At 53.0% G+C, this 19,468-nt stretch overlaps 1 protein-coding gene across 3 annotated transcripts in view; it reads right to left on the bottom strand.

Moving 5' to 3' along the window:
* Positions 1-19,468, bottom strand: part of LOC147225271 (genetic suppressor element 1-like) — a 28,979-nt gene that overhangs the window by 6,327 nt on the left and 3,184 nt on the right. Inside the window, exons 1-6 of one of the 3 annotated variants that reach the window (XM_086163917.1) lie at positions 11,778-11,908; positions 3,319-3,498; positions 2,484-2,683; positions 1,336-1,502; positions 1,062-1,259; positions 361-516 (exon numbers count right to left, since the gene is read on the bottom strand). In XM_086163917.1, coding sequence (XP_086020043.1) covers positions 361-516; positions 1,062-1,259; positions 1,336-1,502; positions 2,484-2,683; positions 3,319-3,496 — 899 coding nt within the window. In that variant the 5' untranslated portion in view covers positions 3,497-3,498; positions 11,778-11,908. Of the gene's footprint in view, positions 1-360; positions 517-1,061; positions 1,260-1,335; positions 1,503-2,483; positions 2,684-3,318; positions 3,499-6,636; positions 6,769-11,777; positions 11,909-19,468 lie in introns of those variants that run through there. The other 2 variants (XM_086163918.1, XM_086163916.1) reach the window with 2 other exon arrangements.

Raw genomic sequence — 19,468 nt, 5'->3', positions numbered from 1 at the left:
GGAGCCTTAAACGCGTCGCTGGCTTTTTAATGTATGCACAGACTTACATATGCATGTGCGCCCTGTGTGTGTGTGTGTGTGTGTGTGTGTGTGTGAGTGTGTGTGAAGGGCAGTGTGTGAGTGATGAGTGTATAGGAGGCACGGTGGGGTGTGTGCTAAAAATATCCCCAACTCAGCAACCTGTGCCTCCCCTGCAGAGAAAGATTACACAGGCCTGCAGACTGACAGAGAGGAGGGACATGGCGGAGGGAGAGAGAGAGAGAGAGAGAGAGAGAGAGAGCAGGAAGAAGGACAAACAAAGACAGGATGGAGAGCAAGGAGGGATGATTTTTTTTTTTTTTTTTTTTTGGTGTGCTTCACCTCTCGGCCAGCGCGGCGTGGTTGAGCTCCCCGGGGTATCGCACCCCCGGCAGGTGCAGGTGGAGGGCGGAGGGGTGGAGGGGAGGGAAGGCTCCCCCTGCAGGCACGGAGTAGAACTGCGACCGGAGCGCGGACAGACACAGAGATTCGTCCATCCTGTGAGGGACGAGGGGTGGAGGAGATGTATGAGCGTGCAGAACAGCGCTCACGTCCATTAGCACACCTCTCATCTGTTTGTTTCTGCCAAACAAGCACTTCAGTGTTTAAGCTGCGGACCATCACACTCTCTCTCCCTCGTCTTCCCCCGTTTCTCCGAGGCCCCGATGGATCGCTGGTCGTCTCGAAATGCTGCACGGCTAGTTGCGACTTCGACCGCATGGGGTACAATTAGCAGGACTCGCTAACGACGAGACCGTTTTCAAGCGCTAACCAGAATAACGCTAAGCTAACACAAATAGCTGTCGTCTTTGAGACGGTGTGCGGAACAGACGTAAACACAACTTGCTAATAAGTCTGTAGAGCATTGTCACACCGCACGTATGCTTTGAATTCACCAAATCTCAAGCTGCCAAGTCACACTAGAGATCTGACACGTGCACGTGTTGGAGGCGCTGTGAAAATCCAACCCTCTCTCTGAAAGCTTCCGGCATTCTCCACGACCGCGTACGACCCGGAGACGGAGGTCAGGGCTGAGTCCTTACCTGGGCAGGGACAAAGGGTGGTGCAGATAGGCTGGGTGGTAGTAAGCGGCGGCGGCGACAGCGTGAGCAGCGGGATCCAGACTCAGAGGCACAGAGGTCAGCCGGAGGTCGTCGGAGGCGGCGAAGGGTCGGAGGGCCCTCAGGTACTCCTCCGGGACGGCTCCGGACGGGACGGCGGGATGCATCTGCCCTGGGAGGCTGAACGCAGAGGCGGCGTGAGGAGGGGATCTACCCATCGGACGAATCCGCATACCTTTTGGCGTCCCGCGCCTACCTGAGGCTCTGGATCCGGGGGTCCTGCATGATGGCGCCGGGGGCGAGGCCGAAGGGGTGGGCCAGGGGGTGAGCCGACGCCACCGGGGGGGTCCGTTTGTCCTGCTGCAGCTGGATGTTCTCGGCGCCCGCGCGCTCCCTGCTCAGATCCTGCACCGCCGGCTCGGCCTGGGCGTGATAAAGACGGGACGGCGTCGGAGGACGCGTTAGCGTGGGAGCGTGACAGGCAAGCGTCACGGATCGGGGGTGGGGTGGGGGCGACGCCGACGCTCTCGGCAAGGGGAAACAGACGTTTTCGCTAAGGTGTCAAATCCTGTTGCTGCGGCAACAGACACCTACACAGGTCAGACCAACTGCAAACAAACAACACCCCCCTCCCGGCCCAGCCCCCTCCGGGACCTTTTAATTGGTTTGAATAGTTTTGAATACGGTGTGAACGGAAAGTGTCCGACACCCGTGTTGAGGGTTCTTCTCCTTTCGCTGTCCTCATGGAGGGAGGACAAACCTGCATGGAGGGAGGACAAACCCTTATCCAAGCAGACCTCTGGCCCCTCCCTCCTCTTGCTCTCTCCTAAACATCTTATTGTCTTTTTTTTTTCCTCCCTTCCTTCTCTGAATGGGAGCCTCAGGCAAGCACAGCCACAGAGTGGCCTTTGTGGAGGGGGAGAAAGGCAGCTCTGATCCGGGCAAGCTGGGGGGGGGGGTTGACTACCATGGGGGGGGCAACCCCCCCTCCCCCCCATTGTGAGAGGGGCCGAGTTCCTCTCACCGGTTTAAATTCATTTACAGACTCACAAGCAAACAGGAACATAAATGCACACAAGACCCTCTTCATCTGCAAAGACCTCTATAGTGAGGGGTCACACACACAGACGTACACGTGCACGTGCACACATACAGTGCACACAGTACAGGGAGCTGAACACAATAGGTGCGAGTCTCCTCGGCCCCTCTTGGTTCTTACAAACCCCTCGTGTTGCTAATAAAAACACACGGGCTGATTAGCGGGGGGAGAGGGGTGAAAGCACCGAGAGAAAAGAGTGAGACGAGATGGAAAGAAGGCAGAGTGAGACGGGTGGGTGCGGGAAGCCGAGAGGCCGAGAGGAAAGGCGGGGAAGAGACGTCCAACCCGACCGGCGGAGACTTTACCTGCCGCCCGTCTGCTCGCCACAGGCCGTTGCTGGTCTTGGTGGGAGCAATGGTGACCACAGGGGGGGCGCTGAGGGCACCGTGGCACCGGGCCGGGGCAAGGAGGGGCCCTAGGGAGCTCCGCTTCGGGGTGCCGACCGGCGAGCTGTGGCTGGTGGCGGGGGAGGAGACCGGAGACGACTCGCCGCTGAGAGCAGAACCTGGGAGGAGACCGGCAGATGAAGACGGATGCGCCATCATGGTGAGACGGGGAGCTCGGGTTCTCCGGAGGAAGACGGGATACGAGGGGGGTGGGGGCGTTAAACACAGCGAGGACGGAGTGTGATTGGCGTCTGAGAGATTCACGCTGCTCTTACTCTATTAACGTAACACTCTTTAATGAGCGTACACACACACACACACACACACACACACACGCTCGGAAGGATGAGGCAGACACAGGAGAGGTGGGAAGCGTGAGTTAATTCAGAGCCCGAGGTAAAGACAGAGAGGAGGACGGGAGAGGGAGCTTCTCATAATTGGCTGTAATTAGATTCTCATTATTGGGAGATGAATGGAGGCGGATGGAGGAGGAGGCAGTGGGAGGGGGGAGTGTGGGGGGGGTGGGGGTCAGGTCTTATCCAACACCTTCTCTCACACACCGACACTTGTGACCCAAGAGCGAGCGGGCGGCACCATTGATCCACAAAGCGCAACCTTGGTGGGTAAGACAATCTGCATCACGGCGGCGGCGGCGGCTGCGCGGCGCCGCGCGAGGGTCGCTCCGCAGCCGTCGGCGCCCCGCTCAGGTCTTAAAGGGATAGACGCCATTTTGGGGGGTCGGAGCGTGACTCACCTCTGGGGTCCTCCGCCTGTTTGGCCAGTTTACGCAGCGCAGCGGCAAATCCCGAGTTGGCAGACTGAGCGACGGCGTTCCCATTGGTTAGAGGGCTGAGGGGACTGACGGTGGCCGTGTTGCGGGTTGCCGTGGAGATCATTCCTAATGATGGGGTTTTGTTGGAATCATGGTTCATACCTGGGGAGGAGGAGGAGGACAGAGGTCAGGAACGCTGGAACACGCAGGTCGTCTCACAGGTGAAGACAGAAGAAGAAGAAGCCTAGACGCCGTCTATTTCCTGGAAGGGTCAGAGCCCTTTAACGCAGCGGCTCGCAAGAAAACGATCGACGTTCCTGCCTTTGTGTCTCGACATCATAACCAGTGCATTTGCGCGGGTCAGCGCCGCCGTGCGCCGAGTCTAGCGAGCGCCGCCGTGTCAAATAGAGCAGTGACCCTAATAGCAAATCACACACATGAGCGCACACGTGTTCGTTTTCCTCTGGGGGCCGAGCCGGGGCGCCTCAAGACCCCGGCGGTGTCTGCGCGCAGGGGCCATTAGGCGTCGCCTCCGTTTTGCGCGTTCACGCCCGCATAGACGTGCACGCCGGGGCCGGTTTTAGGCACAGACAGGGGAGGACAATGCCGCGCCATATGCCCCCCCCCAACCAAACAATGCCAAATACTGTACCCTCTTCCTTATCTTTGACCCATAAGCCTCTTTCCCCGTAATCCAGCGATGACCTGGGCTTATCTCTGATTGAGTGAGAAACCCTCGTCTCCATCACGTGTATGATCTTCATGCTCCGTCCGATCGGCACCCCGAAAACCTTGCCCGAGCACCCTGAAGCAGTCGTATGCTAAGCTAGCTCTCGCAGCGAAGAGAAGGTCAGCGGCTCCGGGAGGCGCCTCGCTCTTCCCCGCCTGTGTTCTGCAGACGCTGCAAAACCATGCTTTCCTTCACGCGCAGCAAAGGCGCTACGTGCACAAACATGGCCGTGCAGCAGCACCTTCGAGGCACCTTCAGCGCGAACGGCTTTACGGGTCCGTCCGGAGCCGATGCCGCGGTCGTTCATGTCGGGCTCCGGCGTCAGGAAGTGTCCTGCTGAGCCTTCACAAAATAAACCATGTTAGCCTGCGAGTGTTTCACAGAGGAGGTCACCTCTCATAACAGGAGAGGCCATGATCATGATGAGGAAGAGGATAATGAAGAAGGCGGCAGAGGGTGGACACTGGAGCATACGCCTCTTTTCCTACAACATTTTGCTTTTGCGCTTGGTTTATTATATTAGTTTGCTGCTTATTATGACAGGTTGCTTCCAAACAGTTTCCTGTCTTGTGGCGTGTGTGTGTGTGTGTGTGTGTGTGTGTGTGTGTGTGTCTGCGTGCCCTGGTTGCACGTCTGTAATGGATGCATGGCTGTTTGTGTCTCCTGCGTTGTAGTTTCATAAAGTTATTAATAAATCCATGGCCCTAATCACTGTGGTAAAGTAGCCTTAAACAAGAGCAGCTGTGCAGCTGTGTGATAAATCAGGATGCTCTGCTGCCGCCTCCCCTCCGCCATCAGCCCTCTCTGCTCTCCACTTTCACGGTATAAAAGGAGTTAAGCTGTAGTTTTTACGCCGTCTATAAACCCCTGACCCGGGTCTGCTCAGAGGTCCAGTAACACCGGACCTGGACGAGCCGCCCAGCGGGACCTCTGTGTGCAGCACGTGGAGCCAGAAGGGGCACTGAGGGGATCCCGGGATTCTGCCCGGGGGTCGAACAATGATTAGAACCGCTTGACCAGCCCTGAGCTGCAGGCTACTTTTCTCTTTCCCAAACTTTGCCTTTCTGTAAAGCCACATTTCAGCTTCTGCTTCTGTGTCTGCTGACATCGCTTCTGATAGAAACTCCGCCTACACCTGACGGACGCCCGCCCTACTCTGTCATTCTTCCAGAAACCCCGCCGTCCTGAGACTATCGGCCCTTGGCGCCGGCGCCGGCCTCTAAAGACATGTCCTGGAAGCTGGCCGGACCCGTTTTGTCTCGAAGTGATGACCCTCATCCCCGTGCAAGGCTGGAGAACAGCCCGGACATCCGGGCCAGGAAGGAGGGGCGGCGGAAGCGGGAGCGAAGAGTTGGACGGGGCCGCGGGGCTGCAGGGCCCGGATAGATGCTGGAGCCGGACGGGGTTCTCAGCTTTTTATTTACTGACGCAGCAGCCGTCGGGTTGGAGACAAACCTGGAGGATCATCTGGACGGAACGCGGCGGGGTAACCTTTGTCTCCCCCCCCCCCCCCCCCCACCACCCCATCACTGACCCACTAATGTTAATTACAGCTGGAATTACCCCCCCTCCCCCCCGCCCCGCCCACACACACACACACAGCCGTGACCTCATTACGACGATGACACACACACACATCCCCCTCTGCAACCACGCTCAAACTCAACTATCACCAGAAGAACAAGCCGATCTAGGAAAAGTCAAGGTCCGGGAACCGAAAACGCGATGGACCTCGCATTCGCGGACGTCCCGTCGGACATCTGCCGTCCACCCATCGGCCTACGAGTGCAAAGGACGAGAAACCCAGAGAAGGGTTTGATGGACATGAAAGGATGGAGACAGAAATACAACATGGTGACAGGGAAACATCTGGGACCAAGATGAGCCACCTTTGCATTTCTCCACGGAGAGAAGCGGCGGCAGAGAAAAGGCTCTCGGTCACATGATCTCCAGCCTCTGGGGTTTGGCCGGGAAGCACGGCAGGACCTCAGAGAAGCCGTGCAAGAGACGGGAAGTGTCTGGTGGACCTCAGATGTTCACCGCTCTGCATTACTCAATTTATATTATATTTCCGGGCTCACAGATTCAGAGTGTCTGGGGAGGACGGTTGTATTCAGGAGTGACACTGGAGCAGCAAAGTGAACGTGGAGGAAGAGGAGGAGGAAGAAGAGGAGGAGGAGGGCTGAAGATGGACAGAGACGGAGAGCCCGAGCTCAGATCCTGACGGCTCTGTGTGTGTCTGTATCTCTGTCTGCTGAGCCCAGCAGTCAAGGGAGAGATGATAAGACAGTTTCTATCCACTCCCTCCCTCCTTCCCTCCTCCCTCCTTCCTTCCTGTCTCCCTCCTCCCTCCCTCATTTATCTCAGCATACTGGAGCTTATTTAACAAAAGCCAACACACATAATCTCCTTTCTTCTTCTTGTTTTTTTCTCTACAATCTCTCACCGGCTACTATTTTGATATTTATCCATGTCATTCACACACACACACACACACGCACACAGTCACACACACACACACACTTCTCAGCATATGCATGTGTACATAATTCCGCCTTGCAAACACTCACCCCGCCGTTCGGCTCCTCCTGCTCGTCGTCTTTCTGCTCCTCTGTGAGCGTCTCTTTCCCCCTCAGCCTTGCAGCTGCTATATGGTCACGTGACCTCCTTTCTATCCCCTCCTCCTCCTCCTCCTCCTCCCCCCTTCCTCCTCCCACCCTCCCCCCCCTTCCCTCCCTCTGTATGTATCAGCCTCTCCATCCTCCACCTCCTCCTCCTCCCTCCCCTCTGTCCCTGGTTCTATCTGCGTTCTCTCTCCAAGCCGTCCCCTCTCTCCGTCTCAAACGCCGCTTCCCCCCCTCCCCCTTCCTATCCCCCCCCCTTCATTCTTCACCCCTCCCTCTTCTGGCACACACTCCTGGGAGGCTGGCAGTGGTGGAGGGGTAGAAAAGGAGGAGGGAGTGATGACGGAGATGGTGTTTGTGTGTGTGTGTGTGTGTGTGTGTGTGTGTGTGTGTGCTCTCACCATCCATCCATCACCCTGTCTCCTTTCTAGTGGGCTGTGTTTTGGAGCGGGGAGCTGTTGGGGGAGGGAAGGCTCTGACAGTGACCTTTCACCCTTCAACTATGACCCCCCCGCCTCCCCTCCCCGGCAGGGGGTGAGAGGATGAAACAAAACTGAACATGTTTCCCTCCCTGAAGGACCTCCTGAGGCGTCGTGAGGAGCGGCCGCGGGGGGAGGACCTACACCAGGCTCCTCACGGAGGAGCCGCCCCGGCATCTTCATCACCTCAGGCGCAGGAACCATAACCATGCTGCCCTTCTAACCTTCATCACCGCTGCCTCACAACAGACGTTCTCCAGGCTTTTCAGACCTCTAACCTAGAGGACCTCTAGAAAACCAGGAGTGGTTGCTACTTGACTGACGCTGGGATGGGATCGGTGGACCCAGTGGGATTCACACCACATTAGATGTGAAGAACAAGGTCCTACGACTGTGGTCCTCATACCGCCTTTTGGTGGAACCGCAGCGACGAGAAGGTCATCCGGCTCCTTTCAGCGCAGAACTTGTTCCTGTCCGTCACTTCGAGAAGGGAAACGTGCAACGTTGGCAGACCTGGAGCTCACAGCGGATGGACTTCCTGCTTCCAGAAGGTGGATTTTCAAAGCGCTGCAACATTAGTGTCTCTAAAAGAGACGGTCAAGACCTGCAGGTCATCCTGGACCGGGACCAGGGCAGTGAGGAGGGAGGCTGGAGCTCGTGAAGTCCACCTCACACAATGTGCTCCTCAGCAAAGAGGTCTGAGACAATGTTCCATCCACGTGGTTCTGGATGGAGGTCATCTCGTGAACAGACAGGAAGGAGCGCAACCTCTGGAAACCTTCACCTCCACTGCCAGTGGGTGAATGTTGTATTTCAGGTAAAAATGAACATCTCAGCAGATGTGGAAGTTGCACACGATGTGCTTTAGACAGAGTGGTTTGCTGAATGATGCTAAAGCACTGGTGCTACAGAAGGTCTCCTGACTCAACAGGAACCCTCGTCCCGATGGATCCTCAGCTTTAGTGAAGAACAATTGTAGCAATAACATCCATCAGTTGGACCCTGATAATAAATAATAATGATGATAATGATAATAATAATAATAATAATAATAATAATAATTATAGCAAAGAAACAAATAAGGGTGATAAAGATAGTGGTAATAATAATAATAATGATAATAATAGCAATTAAACCTAATAGTGGTGATAAAGATGACAATAATAATAAGAAGAAGAATAATGATGATAATAGAAACAAATATGGGTGATGATGATGGTAATAATAATAATAAAAAAAAAAATAACAAAAATAACAATAATAATAGCAAAGAAACAAATAAGGGTGATAATGAAATTATAATGATAATGATAATGATAATAATAGCAATTAAATTAATAGTGGTGATAACGATGACAATAATAACAATGATAATGATAATAATAATAATAATAATAATAATAATAATAAATGATAATAATAATACATCACAGTGCTGTACAAATAGGAGGAAATAATAGCAGGACATGCAAAATATATATGAGGATATATTGCAAATATTGACATGATTTGTGCCTCTTTATTTGACCACCCCCCACTCTTTCTTTCTTTCACACACACACACACATACATACACACACACACACACACTAACGCACAAAGAGAAGGAGTGAGAGAAAAACACCAACTGCACAAGGGGACCGCGAGGACAGCATGGGGGACCTACTCTGCCCGGCAGCTCATTAAAGCAGCCTGTGTGTGTGTGTGCATGTGTGTGTGTGTGTGTGTGTGTGTGTGTGTGTGTGTGTGTGTGCACGCACACACGTGTTTGTGCACGTGTGTGTTTGTATGTGCCTGCTCGTAGAGATGGGTCATTAGGACAGAAGAGGAGGTTGTAACACACTAGCTAGTCATTAACCCTCATTACTCCGGCATGTCTGAGAATGTGGGTTCCTGTGTCGGCTGTGTTAACACTCCAGCATTAAACCCATCATTGTTAACATTCACCTGAGATTACGCCACCAATGAGCGCACACACACACACACACACAAACACACACACACACACACAGCAACGCACAACGCCAGCTCTGTTTATGTTTAATACACGTCTATCGACAGCTGACAGTAACAGCAACAACAGCTACTGCTGCTGTTACAAGGGCTGGCAAACTTTTCCAGATTCCTCCGACACACACACACACACGCACACACACAGCGAAAGAGAGGGAGCGAAGGCAAAGTAGCCAAATGTTTTACAGCCTCTTAAAGTTGTCTGTAATAGCAGTCAGAGTGGCGTCAACACAGCGGTCTCCAGGGTTACTCCTGGGGCCGCTAAATGTCTTTACTAGCTGGGGTGGCTCTGCAGCTCGCTCTGCAACACTTCACACTTCCTCACATCCATAAACAGCACACTCTCCCCCAAACAGGCAGACCCACACCTGAGTGGGAATGTCAGAAAAATGACATCAACAATGACAATGTGTATGCTGCCTTTACCGTACACTGGTAGGTGAGGGCACACACACATACACACACATATACAGTCAGCTGACTCAGTGAGGCTCTTACCCCTGGGGACAAACCAGCAGCTCACCCTGATGGTCCCGGGACAAATGGAGCAGAAAAACCTCACACTATGATAAGTCACACCTCCGGCCAAACACAACAAGAGAGGAGGCCCGTGGAGGAGCAGCGAAGAGCCACTGGAGATACCGGAGAGACGAGGTGAACTCGAACTGAATACCAGCTGCTTAACGCCGTAGAGAGGAGGCGGCGTGTTCACCCTGCACCCGTGCAGCGGGGCGGATCTGCCGGGCGGGTAGCTTGATCTCCACAGAGCTCCGTGCAGACATGGGAGGGTTCCACGTCCTGGTCTCTCCGCTTACCTCCTCTTCACTTCTCTAACCGCCTAGTTCAGCCCTCCCACATCGCCATCTGTTTGTGGACCCTCGGCCCGCCTGACCGTTTCCCGGTCTCTCCCAGGAGAAACCTCCCGCCGCCGCATCCCTCCCCACTCCGCTCCGTCCACCTGACACGGAGATGATGTCAGAAGATGAAACGGCGGAGGAGCCACGGCCTCCTGTCCAGGTGTGCTCTGCGGAGGATCTGCACGTCAGGACAGTTGACAGACGCGGTTCCTCCTCCTCTGACCTCGCCAGGTGCTGGCAGACCGCGGCCATGTGAGCAAACACAAGGGAGGAGGCCACACACACACACACACACACACTGCACAGATGGGCAGATGCGCAGAGACAGGTGCTGGATAAGGACGAGGTGCAGGTTGTGGGCGAGGCGTGCGTCGTGGAAGGCAGGGAGCAGCTTTGGGCCAGGAGAAGAAAGATCAGAAGGAAACAAAGAATGGGTCTGAACCCGAGGACTCGGACACGAGAACTTATGTGCACGTCTGAAGCGGCAACTGGTTTAAACTGCAACCGTTTGCTTCGCGATTTCATGCGTCGCCGTTTACGTCCTGTAAGTTTTCGCCCTGCAGGACGTCTTCAGGTTGTAAGGTCACAGGTGTAAGAGAACAATGGCAGTTGGCTGACGCCGAATTCATTTAGATTCTCTGCATGGAGGTACTGCTTCCTTCGCACAGGGAGGTCTGATGTTCTTAATCACTCTGAGGTTGATACTGCAGTGACATGTGGAGGCAGGGAAGAGTGTGTGTGAGATGGAGGCAGGTCTATGAGGAGGAGGTAATCGAAGAGATGGGAGGTTTGCACAGCAACCCCTGCAGAGCAGCTGCTCCTCGGCGGGTCAGGAGTGTGTGTGTGTGTGTGTGTGTGTGTGTGTACGTGCGTGCGTGCGTGTCTGTGTATGCGTTGATCTCCACCTGCGGGCTGTGTGTACACACACACACACACACACACAAAAGCAAGGCGATCCGCTTGACTGCTGCTAATGCAAACAATACAGTCGCTGTTTAAAGGTCCCGGATTACAGGGCGACTCCTCTGACTCCCATGGGCGTGCGTGTGTGTGTGCGTGCGTGTGTGTGTGTGTGTGTGTGTGTTCCTTGCCGTTGCTTCCCCAGACGCAAACAGCCGCGGTGTTTGAGGAGCGACAGGTTGGACAGGAAGAGACGCGCCTTCTCCGGTGGCGTCAAGTTGTCATGAATAACAGCACAAAACCGGAAGTAATTAATTCTCATTTCAAAATAAGAGCTCGTAAATCGCTCTTTACTTCTTTTGCGCGAAGCCGCTTTTGTCCTGGTAATATCCGGCCGCCCCCTCCGGGATCCCGTCACTCTCTGCCGGTAACGGACGCAAATTGGATATTTTAGAAAGCAGCGATAGGAAGAGACTTCCGGTTGCGGTCAGTCGCTGTCAGTCAAGCTGAACCTGTTTATCTGATGACGGTTGACTGATTCCAATCACACCCCGCACACCTCTGCGCACTGTGGTCACACACACACACACACACACACACACACACACACACACACACACACACACACACACACACCTGCCTCGATCTGATCCCTGAAGTGAGGGCAACACAGAGCATCAGTCCACAGCAGGACTGATCGGCAGGAGTGGACAAGAAGAACCCGTGGAGGATCCGCGAAAATTAAGAGACCTGCCGACGAGCCGCGACCCACGAACATCCACGCAACCCGAGCATGGACTCCCGGAGCGCCTGGAAACTAAAGAACCCATGGACTCACCACCTGGAGGAGGAAGAGGAGAAGAAGAGAACCTCCTCGGTCCTGTCGCATCTTCACGTCCGTAAAGTGCAGCGGAGAGCCGCGGTGCAAGAGCACAAACGCACACACACACGCGTACACAGACACGCACACACACACACACAGACGTATGAATTGTGGAGGAGAAAGAAGGAGGAGGAGGGTGAGCACCTGCTCCACTGACACTCCCTGGAGGGATGGAGGGGGGGGGTGGAAGGAGGAGGGGGTGGAAGAGGAGGAGGAAGAGGCGGGGACGAAGGGGGGGGGGAGAGGGATGGAGGTGTGGAAGAGGAGGAGGAGGAGGAGGAGTATGTGGCCCCAGACTGCTGATGCCTCACAGCCTGGACGTGTTTACTCTCCGCCGGAGACCCGGATGTGTCCGTGTCAGCGCAGCCTGGTGCGCCCTACTCACACACACACACACGCACACACACACAGCAGTGAAACACAAAGGTGTGGTGATGAGTCATCTTCTGACCAGTGTTGGGCTGGGGTCTACAGGTGGAGGCAGCACCCCAAACCCCCCCCCACCCTGGTTTGAGGTCCATCCCAACCTGAAGCTTCAAGCTCATTAGTGAGTCTGCTCATTGTTTGGGCTCCCAGGATGGGGGTGGGGACGCCCGGGGGAGTGTGTGTTGGGGTGGGGGGTCCTATGAGGGGGCCCCCCAGGGGGTTGGGGATCCCTGGGGACTGGCAGGACACAGGATGGGGGTGCAGAATCATTCTCAGATTAGGATGATTTAGCTAATTGTGGTTGATGCGAAAGGGTGTTTGCTCATTTAGCTTCGATTGGTCCGCCCAGAATGTTCTGGAGGTCCTCTGGAGGGGCGGCCCTCACGTGCGCCTGATGACCCCCGCAGAGACCGCCGGACAGCAGGAGCGTTACTGTACTTTACACATCGTCACGGGAACCCGAGACACCGTGGAGCCAATCGTGGAGCTTGATGTTCCAGCACGTGTCTACCGGTCCCGCCTGTCTGACTCCACCCCCCTCAAAACAGGCAGGAGCTCCACATTGCAGCTATTAAACAGCTGTTTTGCATCAATCTGGGCTTTCCAAGTGCAGATTTCCACCTTCTCTATCCTCCTCCTCCTCCTCCTCCTCCCCTCACATTCATCCCTCCCCTCTCTTCCTCTCCTCCTCCTGCGTTTCCACAATAGCAGACACACAGCGACGCCGACGTGCCTTGATGTTTTCCTCGGTAAATAGACGGCCTCCTTTAAGTCCTTCCCTGAGATCCATTCAGTGATGAAAGACACACAAGCCGGCAGAAACCCTGGCTGGCTAGCACACTCTCACACACTCGCGCACAGACACACACACACACACAGACGCCCACAGCACGCAGATTAACGGCCCCCTACTCTCCTCTCTATGGAAACAACAAGTACTGAAGGAGGCAATGAAAAAGAGGAGAAAAAAGTGAGGCTCATATAATCCCCAAATCCCTCTCTCTGGTGCCCAAACCCACACAACAGAGGGAGGGGGGGGATTCACCGTGTGTGTGTGTGTGTGTGTGTGTGTGTGTGTGTGTCCGTCTGTCTGTAGGGAGTAGTGTAGCTTGACATGATTTATGGTCTGGCTGTGCGAAGGCAGACACTCTGGCTTTTCTCTGAGGTGGGTGCCTCACCTCCATTTTGTGACCTTATACAGGTTGTATAGCTGTGTGTGTGTGTGTGTGTATGTGTGTGTTTTGAGTGCTTGACGGTCCCTGTACTTTTTCCAGGCTATCTTGCTTTGCAGGGTCAAAATGCAGATTCCTGTGACCCCCCCACCCCCACCCCTACGGGTGTTTAGGAGGGGCTCCCGGGGGTCAAAGGTCAGGATCGGGGCGGAGGTGGAGCGGCTCGGAAACACAGAGGAATGAATGAACTTCAAGGAGGGGTCCCGCTGGAGATACTGCAGCAGGTATTCCCTATGTTCACGGCTGATAACTGCTTACATCGTCAGACCGTGTGTGTGTGTGTGTGTGTGTGTGTGTGTGTCTCTGAGAGAGAGAGAGAGCTTGCTGCAGGTGCATGTCAGAGAAGCTGCACCTCCTGATCGAACATGTGCTGCTGTGTTTGTGTGTGTATGTGTGTATGTGTGTGTGTGTGTGTGTGTGTGTGTGTGTGTGTGCTGGACTGTAGGATCCCCCATTAAGCAGTGTGTAAAAGAGGCCAAGCACAGAGGCCATTATGGACTCCGGCAGTAATAGCTTGAGGAATCTGACTGCCTCTGGAGACCCGGTCATTAGCCTATTCCTCTCTCATAAAGCCCTCTATCCATCACACACGCAAGCATACACACATTTGTATGCAGACACACATACACACAAACACACACTCCGGCACAGTTTGTCTCCACATCCTGCTTCCTCTCTGTCCTTCTATCCCCCTCTGAAGAGGAGAGCATACCGTCACGACAACAATCCACCAAGACCTTCACAGATGTCTCTGAGCACGGTCACACTTGCTTGCACATAAACGCACACACACGGGCTATGTGTGCACGGACACTCGCACACAGATGCTCATTTACAAAAGCAGCGAGGCATAATATCAGCCATGAACCCAAAGCCCTGATTATTTAAATGTATTCCTCCTTCCCCATCCAGGGAGCATTAGCGGCTGCAGCAGCCTGTTAGCTCTGGTCAGGTAGGAGAGCACCAACACAAACACTGTCACACACTCTGTGTGTGTGTGTGTGTGTGTGTGTGTGGTCGGGCGAGCATTGTAATTTCAACTCTGGGCATTCACACACACACACACACACACACACAAAGAGACAAGCCTGTATGTGTGTGTGAACAAACACTTTAGCTAGATTTATTGGCAGTTCAGACACTGAAGACAAACTGCTGAGGCAACAAGGAGGTGTGTACACTGTTCATCCTCAGGCAGAGCCACGCAAACACACACACACACACTCACACACACACACACACATCCATGGTCCACAAACTGCCTTCAGAGTGCAGGGGTTGCTAGTCCTGATCGCCCTGCACGCGAAAAAAAAGTCCACAGAGAGGAGACACCTGGGGACGGAGTCACTCAGTCACTCCCTTCTACCTCGGGCAAAACCAACACTAGCTGCAACACACACACACACACACACACACACACACACGCATGCACTCCCAGCCAGTGCTGTAAAGATAAGCACTAATCCTGTTCATTACCTCCCTCTCTGCACTCTCTTTTTCTCATTTTATCTCTCACTCATTTTCTCCCCCTCTTCCCTCCTCTGCTTTCACCCTGTCTCTCCTTCTCAAGCCTATTTCAGTGCATGCACACACACACACAGACGTGCACGCACGCGCACACACACGTTGTCAGTTTTCTCCTGCGATGTTTGCTGGCCCGGGGCTGAGCCCAGGAAACGGGGAGGGGAGTGTTGATGTGCGCTGCTCTTTTCCAGCTCCTGCTCTTGTTCAGGTCCTGCAGAGAGAATTACCTTCCCTTTGTCTGTGTGAAGGGGCTGCTGCCTTTACCATCTGTGCAGCGGATACAGTGACAGCAGCGCACGTGTGTGTGTGTGTGTGTGTGTATGTGTGTGTGCTTACATCTTTGCACTTCCATAATTGTATAATCTTTCAAAGCGAAAGGTGTGACGTTCTTTTTGAGATGGAAGAAAATAAGGAATTGCGGGAGATGTATTGTTGGGGCTGTGCTTTTGTTGTCTGGTTATCTTTGGAGGCTTTGGACCTGCAGACAGAACAGCTGGGGACACCAAAGGCCGGAGGCTGGAGAGCTAAAGGTACCACAAACACACGCACGCACACGTCCGTCTAACGAAAACGGCGTTTTCTTCAGATTCCAGCTTTTCAGTTCATCGCTTTTAAATGAGCATATTTTATTTCAGCAAATTGGTCCGCGTTTTTTTAGATTTCCGGCTGCATTCCCAGACGCGAGAACCCGGGACGCGAGAAGGCGACACGTCAAATATCAAGACGGATAAAGGATATCTCCATCCTTTGCATCCGGCCAGCTCCTCCCCCCCACCTGACGTAAAGGCCGGGGAGTTGAAGAAGGTTTGGAAGATCTCCCCCGCAGATGCAAAGTGCACGCTGTTTTCTTCCGCGCCGATTTATCTCTTTAACTCCGGACCCGCGCCGTTCTCCTGCCTCTCAAACTGTCCTAATTCCTTCATCCCTCGGTCCCTCCTTAACTTCTCTTCTCCTTTCTCCCCCTCTCTCTTCTATTTGTGTCTTTCCCCGTGGTGCCCCCTCCCTCTCCCTCTCCCTCTCCCTCTCCAGATGGGTGCTGGAGAGCAGCAGCTTGCTGTGGTCAGGCCAATTATTTACATAATTATGATCTCCCACTTAACCACATGATCCCGTACCTGGGTGCGGGCAATTAAAGCAGGCAACATTATGCAGATTATGCAAATACAGTCAGGGGTGGGACAAAGTGCAGCGGGATCACACGCGTGGCCTGTGACCGCGTGTGCGTCTGCCGCCGCCGGCGTGTCCTGGAGCACACGTGTGCAACGCAACACACTTCACACCTTTCTGACCAAGGTTTTGGGTAAATTTTGGCTCTTTGGTGACCACGAAAGGTGAAATGGCTACGTAGGAAGCGCTAAAGGGACAGGTCGTTCCAAGTGTGTCCCAAATGTGTGTGTGTGTGTTTGTAGAAAGGTCTAATTTTTCCATTAATTCTGAAGCTTTTCTGCAGCATTTAAAAGTCACTTTTGAAGAGTCAAGATTGGAGCGAAGGGAGTTTCTGAAAAATGAAATCATTAGCTGGTCAGAACCGGCTCCTTCTGAAACACACACTCTTCCAATTTCTTCACACCAAATATTCTATTGCGGGTTAAAAACATAATTTCTTCTTCAAAATAAATCCCTGAAAAGATGGGTATTTGATGCTGACAGCATCATTTACAAAATGGCAAAAATGATGGTCTCACACCAACAGAGGGATGTCAGATAGGACATGTGTTTTCATCGTGTGTGCGCGCGCGCGTGTGTGTGTGTGTGTGTGTGTGTGTGTCACACGTGCACTGAAAGCGGCTGATACGGTGCAGCCAGGTGGCACACATAATCAACAAGTGAGCTGACATCATAAATCAAGTGTGTGTGTTTGCGGCTCTATCTTTCTGAGGACCGCGTTGATTCTCAGACCTCTGGAAAGGCATGAAAACATCTTGCCGGTGAACACAGAGGTGGTGGACCTCCAGGGACCTCCATGGACCTCCTCCATCGCTCAGAGCAGAACCAGCCTCTGGGTTCATTAGGCAGTTCATCGGGTATGATGCTTCTGCAAACACACTTCTGTTATGAAGTCTACATGCCCTGTCTGACAATAACTGCCATTAACGCTGGAAAGAACCTCCACACACACACACACACACACACACACACCTACACACACACACTACAAACAGCCTATACGCACCCACACACACACACACACACTGACACATTCAATCAATTATGTTTTGACATGGTTCATGAACATGCAGATGGTGCAGGACCAGCGGGGGCAGAGGACTAAGTATCCGAGGACTCACTGTCTTCCTGTTTAATGTAGGCGTGCATGCCTGTGTGTGTGTGTGTGTGTGTGTGTGTGTGTTTGCTTCACCGGAGAGTCCACCTCCCTGTAAGAGTTATTAATGCCAGCAAATTTTAGCTGCTGTATTTTCATGGGGTTAATCCTCGTGCCATCTGCCCGACATCAGACGCTCGCCTTCTTTTTTTAGCCCGCATGTTGATGCCTGTGTATACTCGCAGCATATTCAGCTTGCGTGTGCGTGTGTGTGTGTGTGTGTGTGTGGCTGCTGTTGATGAGCGTGCATGTGTGTGTTGTGTGTGAACTACCAGGAGCTGTCATTATCACCTCAGGTCAAAATCTGCTGGCATTTACCCCAATCTCCTCAGCCGAGTGAGCATGTAGACGGCATGTGTGTGTGTGTGTGTGTGTGTGTGTGTGTGTGTGTGTGTGTGTGTGTGTGTGTGCGTGTGTGTGTGTTCATTGTTAGGGGAAAGATGTTCTTGTTTGTGAGGTCTCACTTCAAAGCTTTGTACTTGCTTTAAATGAATATAAACAGAGCAGGCATGTTTGCTCATGGATGAATGCGTGTGTGTGTTTGTGAGTGTTTGTGTGTGTGTGTGTGTGTGTGTGTGTGTGTGTGTGTGTGTGTGTGTGTGTGCATGCCGTCAGGCCTACATGTGTTTTAAGTGAATACTCTGTTAATTAAGATCTCATTAGTGACACAAGCTCTTTGACCAATTAAGGGCAGCCTGCTTTCCTGATCTGTTGTTTTGTCTGTTTCAACGTGTTGTTTTATTCATCCTCTCCTTTAAGTTTATTTCCAACACCTCCAGAGGACACCACGCATGAAAAATACATTGCGCTTCTCTATTTTATACCGTCTTGGCGAGAGAAGTCACTGTGCTCCCACATGATGTGTGTGTGTTTGTGTGTGTGTGTGTGTGTGTGTTTTTATCTCCTCTGTGTTATCAAGCTGTTGTCATGGTCTTTTATTCATCTCATTAATAACAGTGCCCCTGAGGTGGAGCAACGTGACCCTGTTTTTCGGTTGCACACATGCATGAGCGCGCACGCACACACACACACACATACGCACACACACGCATGCACTCAGCCACGCATAAAGATGCAGACACAAACTCACTCACACAATTAACACCAAGAGAGAGCGCGGCAGCAGCTTCCTCTGAGACAACAACCATCTAAGCCTCCTGCATGAATACACAAAGACCGGCTCGACACCACACACACACACACACACACACACACACACACACGAACACACACACTCATATATCCCTTCTTTTTTCACACCGCAAAAAATATTAAAATATGCATATGAGTGCTACTGAAAACAACATGAACAGTCTTTTCAGGCTCCAACAGTTGTGACAAACCTGGTGCGTGAACCGAGTCATAATAAACACACACACACTCACACATGCACTCACACACACACACACTCAAAATGGGAGGCAGGAGAGTCAAACGAAGGCGTAATGATGTGCCGTCAATGCACCCCCAATCCTCCGTGACGGGCCCCCGGGACCAGTCTTCCCTCATCTGCGCTGAGCCAAAGCTGGAACTGAGCTGGATTCAGCTGGCGTTAAGACCTGCGTTTGTTTGCTTGTTTGAATCGATCAGATTTCAGCGGTCGGGTTTCATTCAGGAGACCCCGCTTTGTCTTTCACCCCTTTCAGCCTCTCCCAATGAGCTTCAAAACACCGCTCATTACTCCACTACACCACGAGACGCGGGAACTTAGCTCGGCATTTCTTTGTGTATGGAGTGAAGTTGCTAATGGATGAGCCTGCAGCTCAGAGAGATGAGTGTGTGTGTGTGTGTGTGTGTGTGTGTGTGTGTGTGTGTGCATCCATATGACATCTTTCATAAATCACGAGCCACAGTGTCCTTGTAGCGCTAACACATATCATAGAAATCAATGCAGAGGTCAAGTTGAACAGAGCTGGCCGGCCCCTGAAAATACCCCCGCAGCCAATAAATATGGCGGCTAATACACATGTCAACAGACCTGCGCTGGCCGCGGCCACTCTGCATGCAGAATGCAAGGGAAAATAGTGTGTCCGTTCTTTGTGTACACATTTGCGTCTGCGGTGACGTTCTGGTGGCGTTCTGCGAGTTCGAGGGCGGACGGCGTCCACCTGCTGTGTCGCTGCGCTCGACGGTGAGAGCAC

The sequence above is a fragment of the Fistularia commersonii genome, chromosome 17, assembly GCF_037954325.1.
Source record: "Fistularia commersonii isolate RoL2024-O1a breed Wild chromosome 17, RoL_Fcom_v1.0, whole genome shotgun sequence".
NCBI lineage: Eukaryota > Metazoa > Chordata > Actinopteri > Syngnathiformes > Fistulariidae > Fistularia > Fistularia commersonii.
The sequence above is the reverse complement of the archived record's forward strand: the minus strand, read 5'-3'. Positions and strand labels throughout refer to the sequence as shown.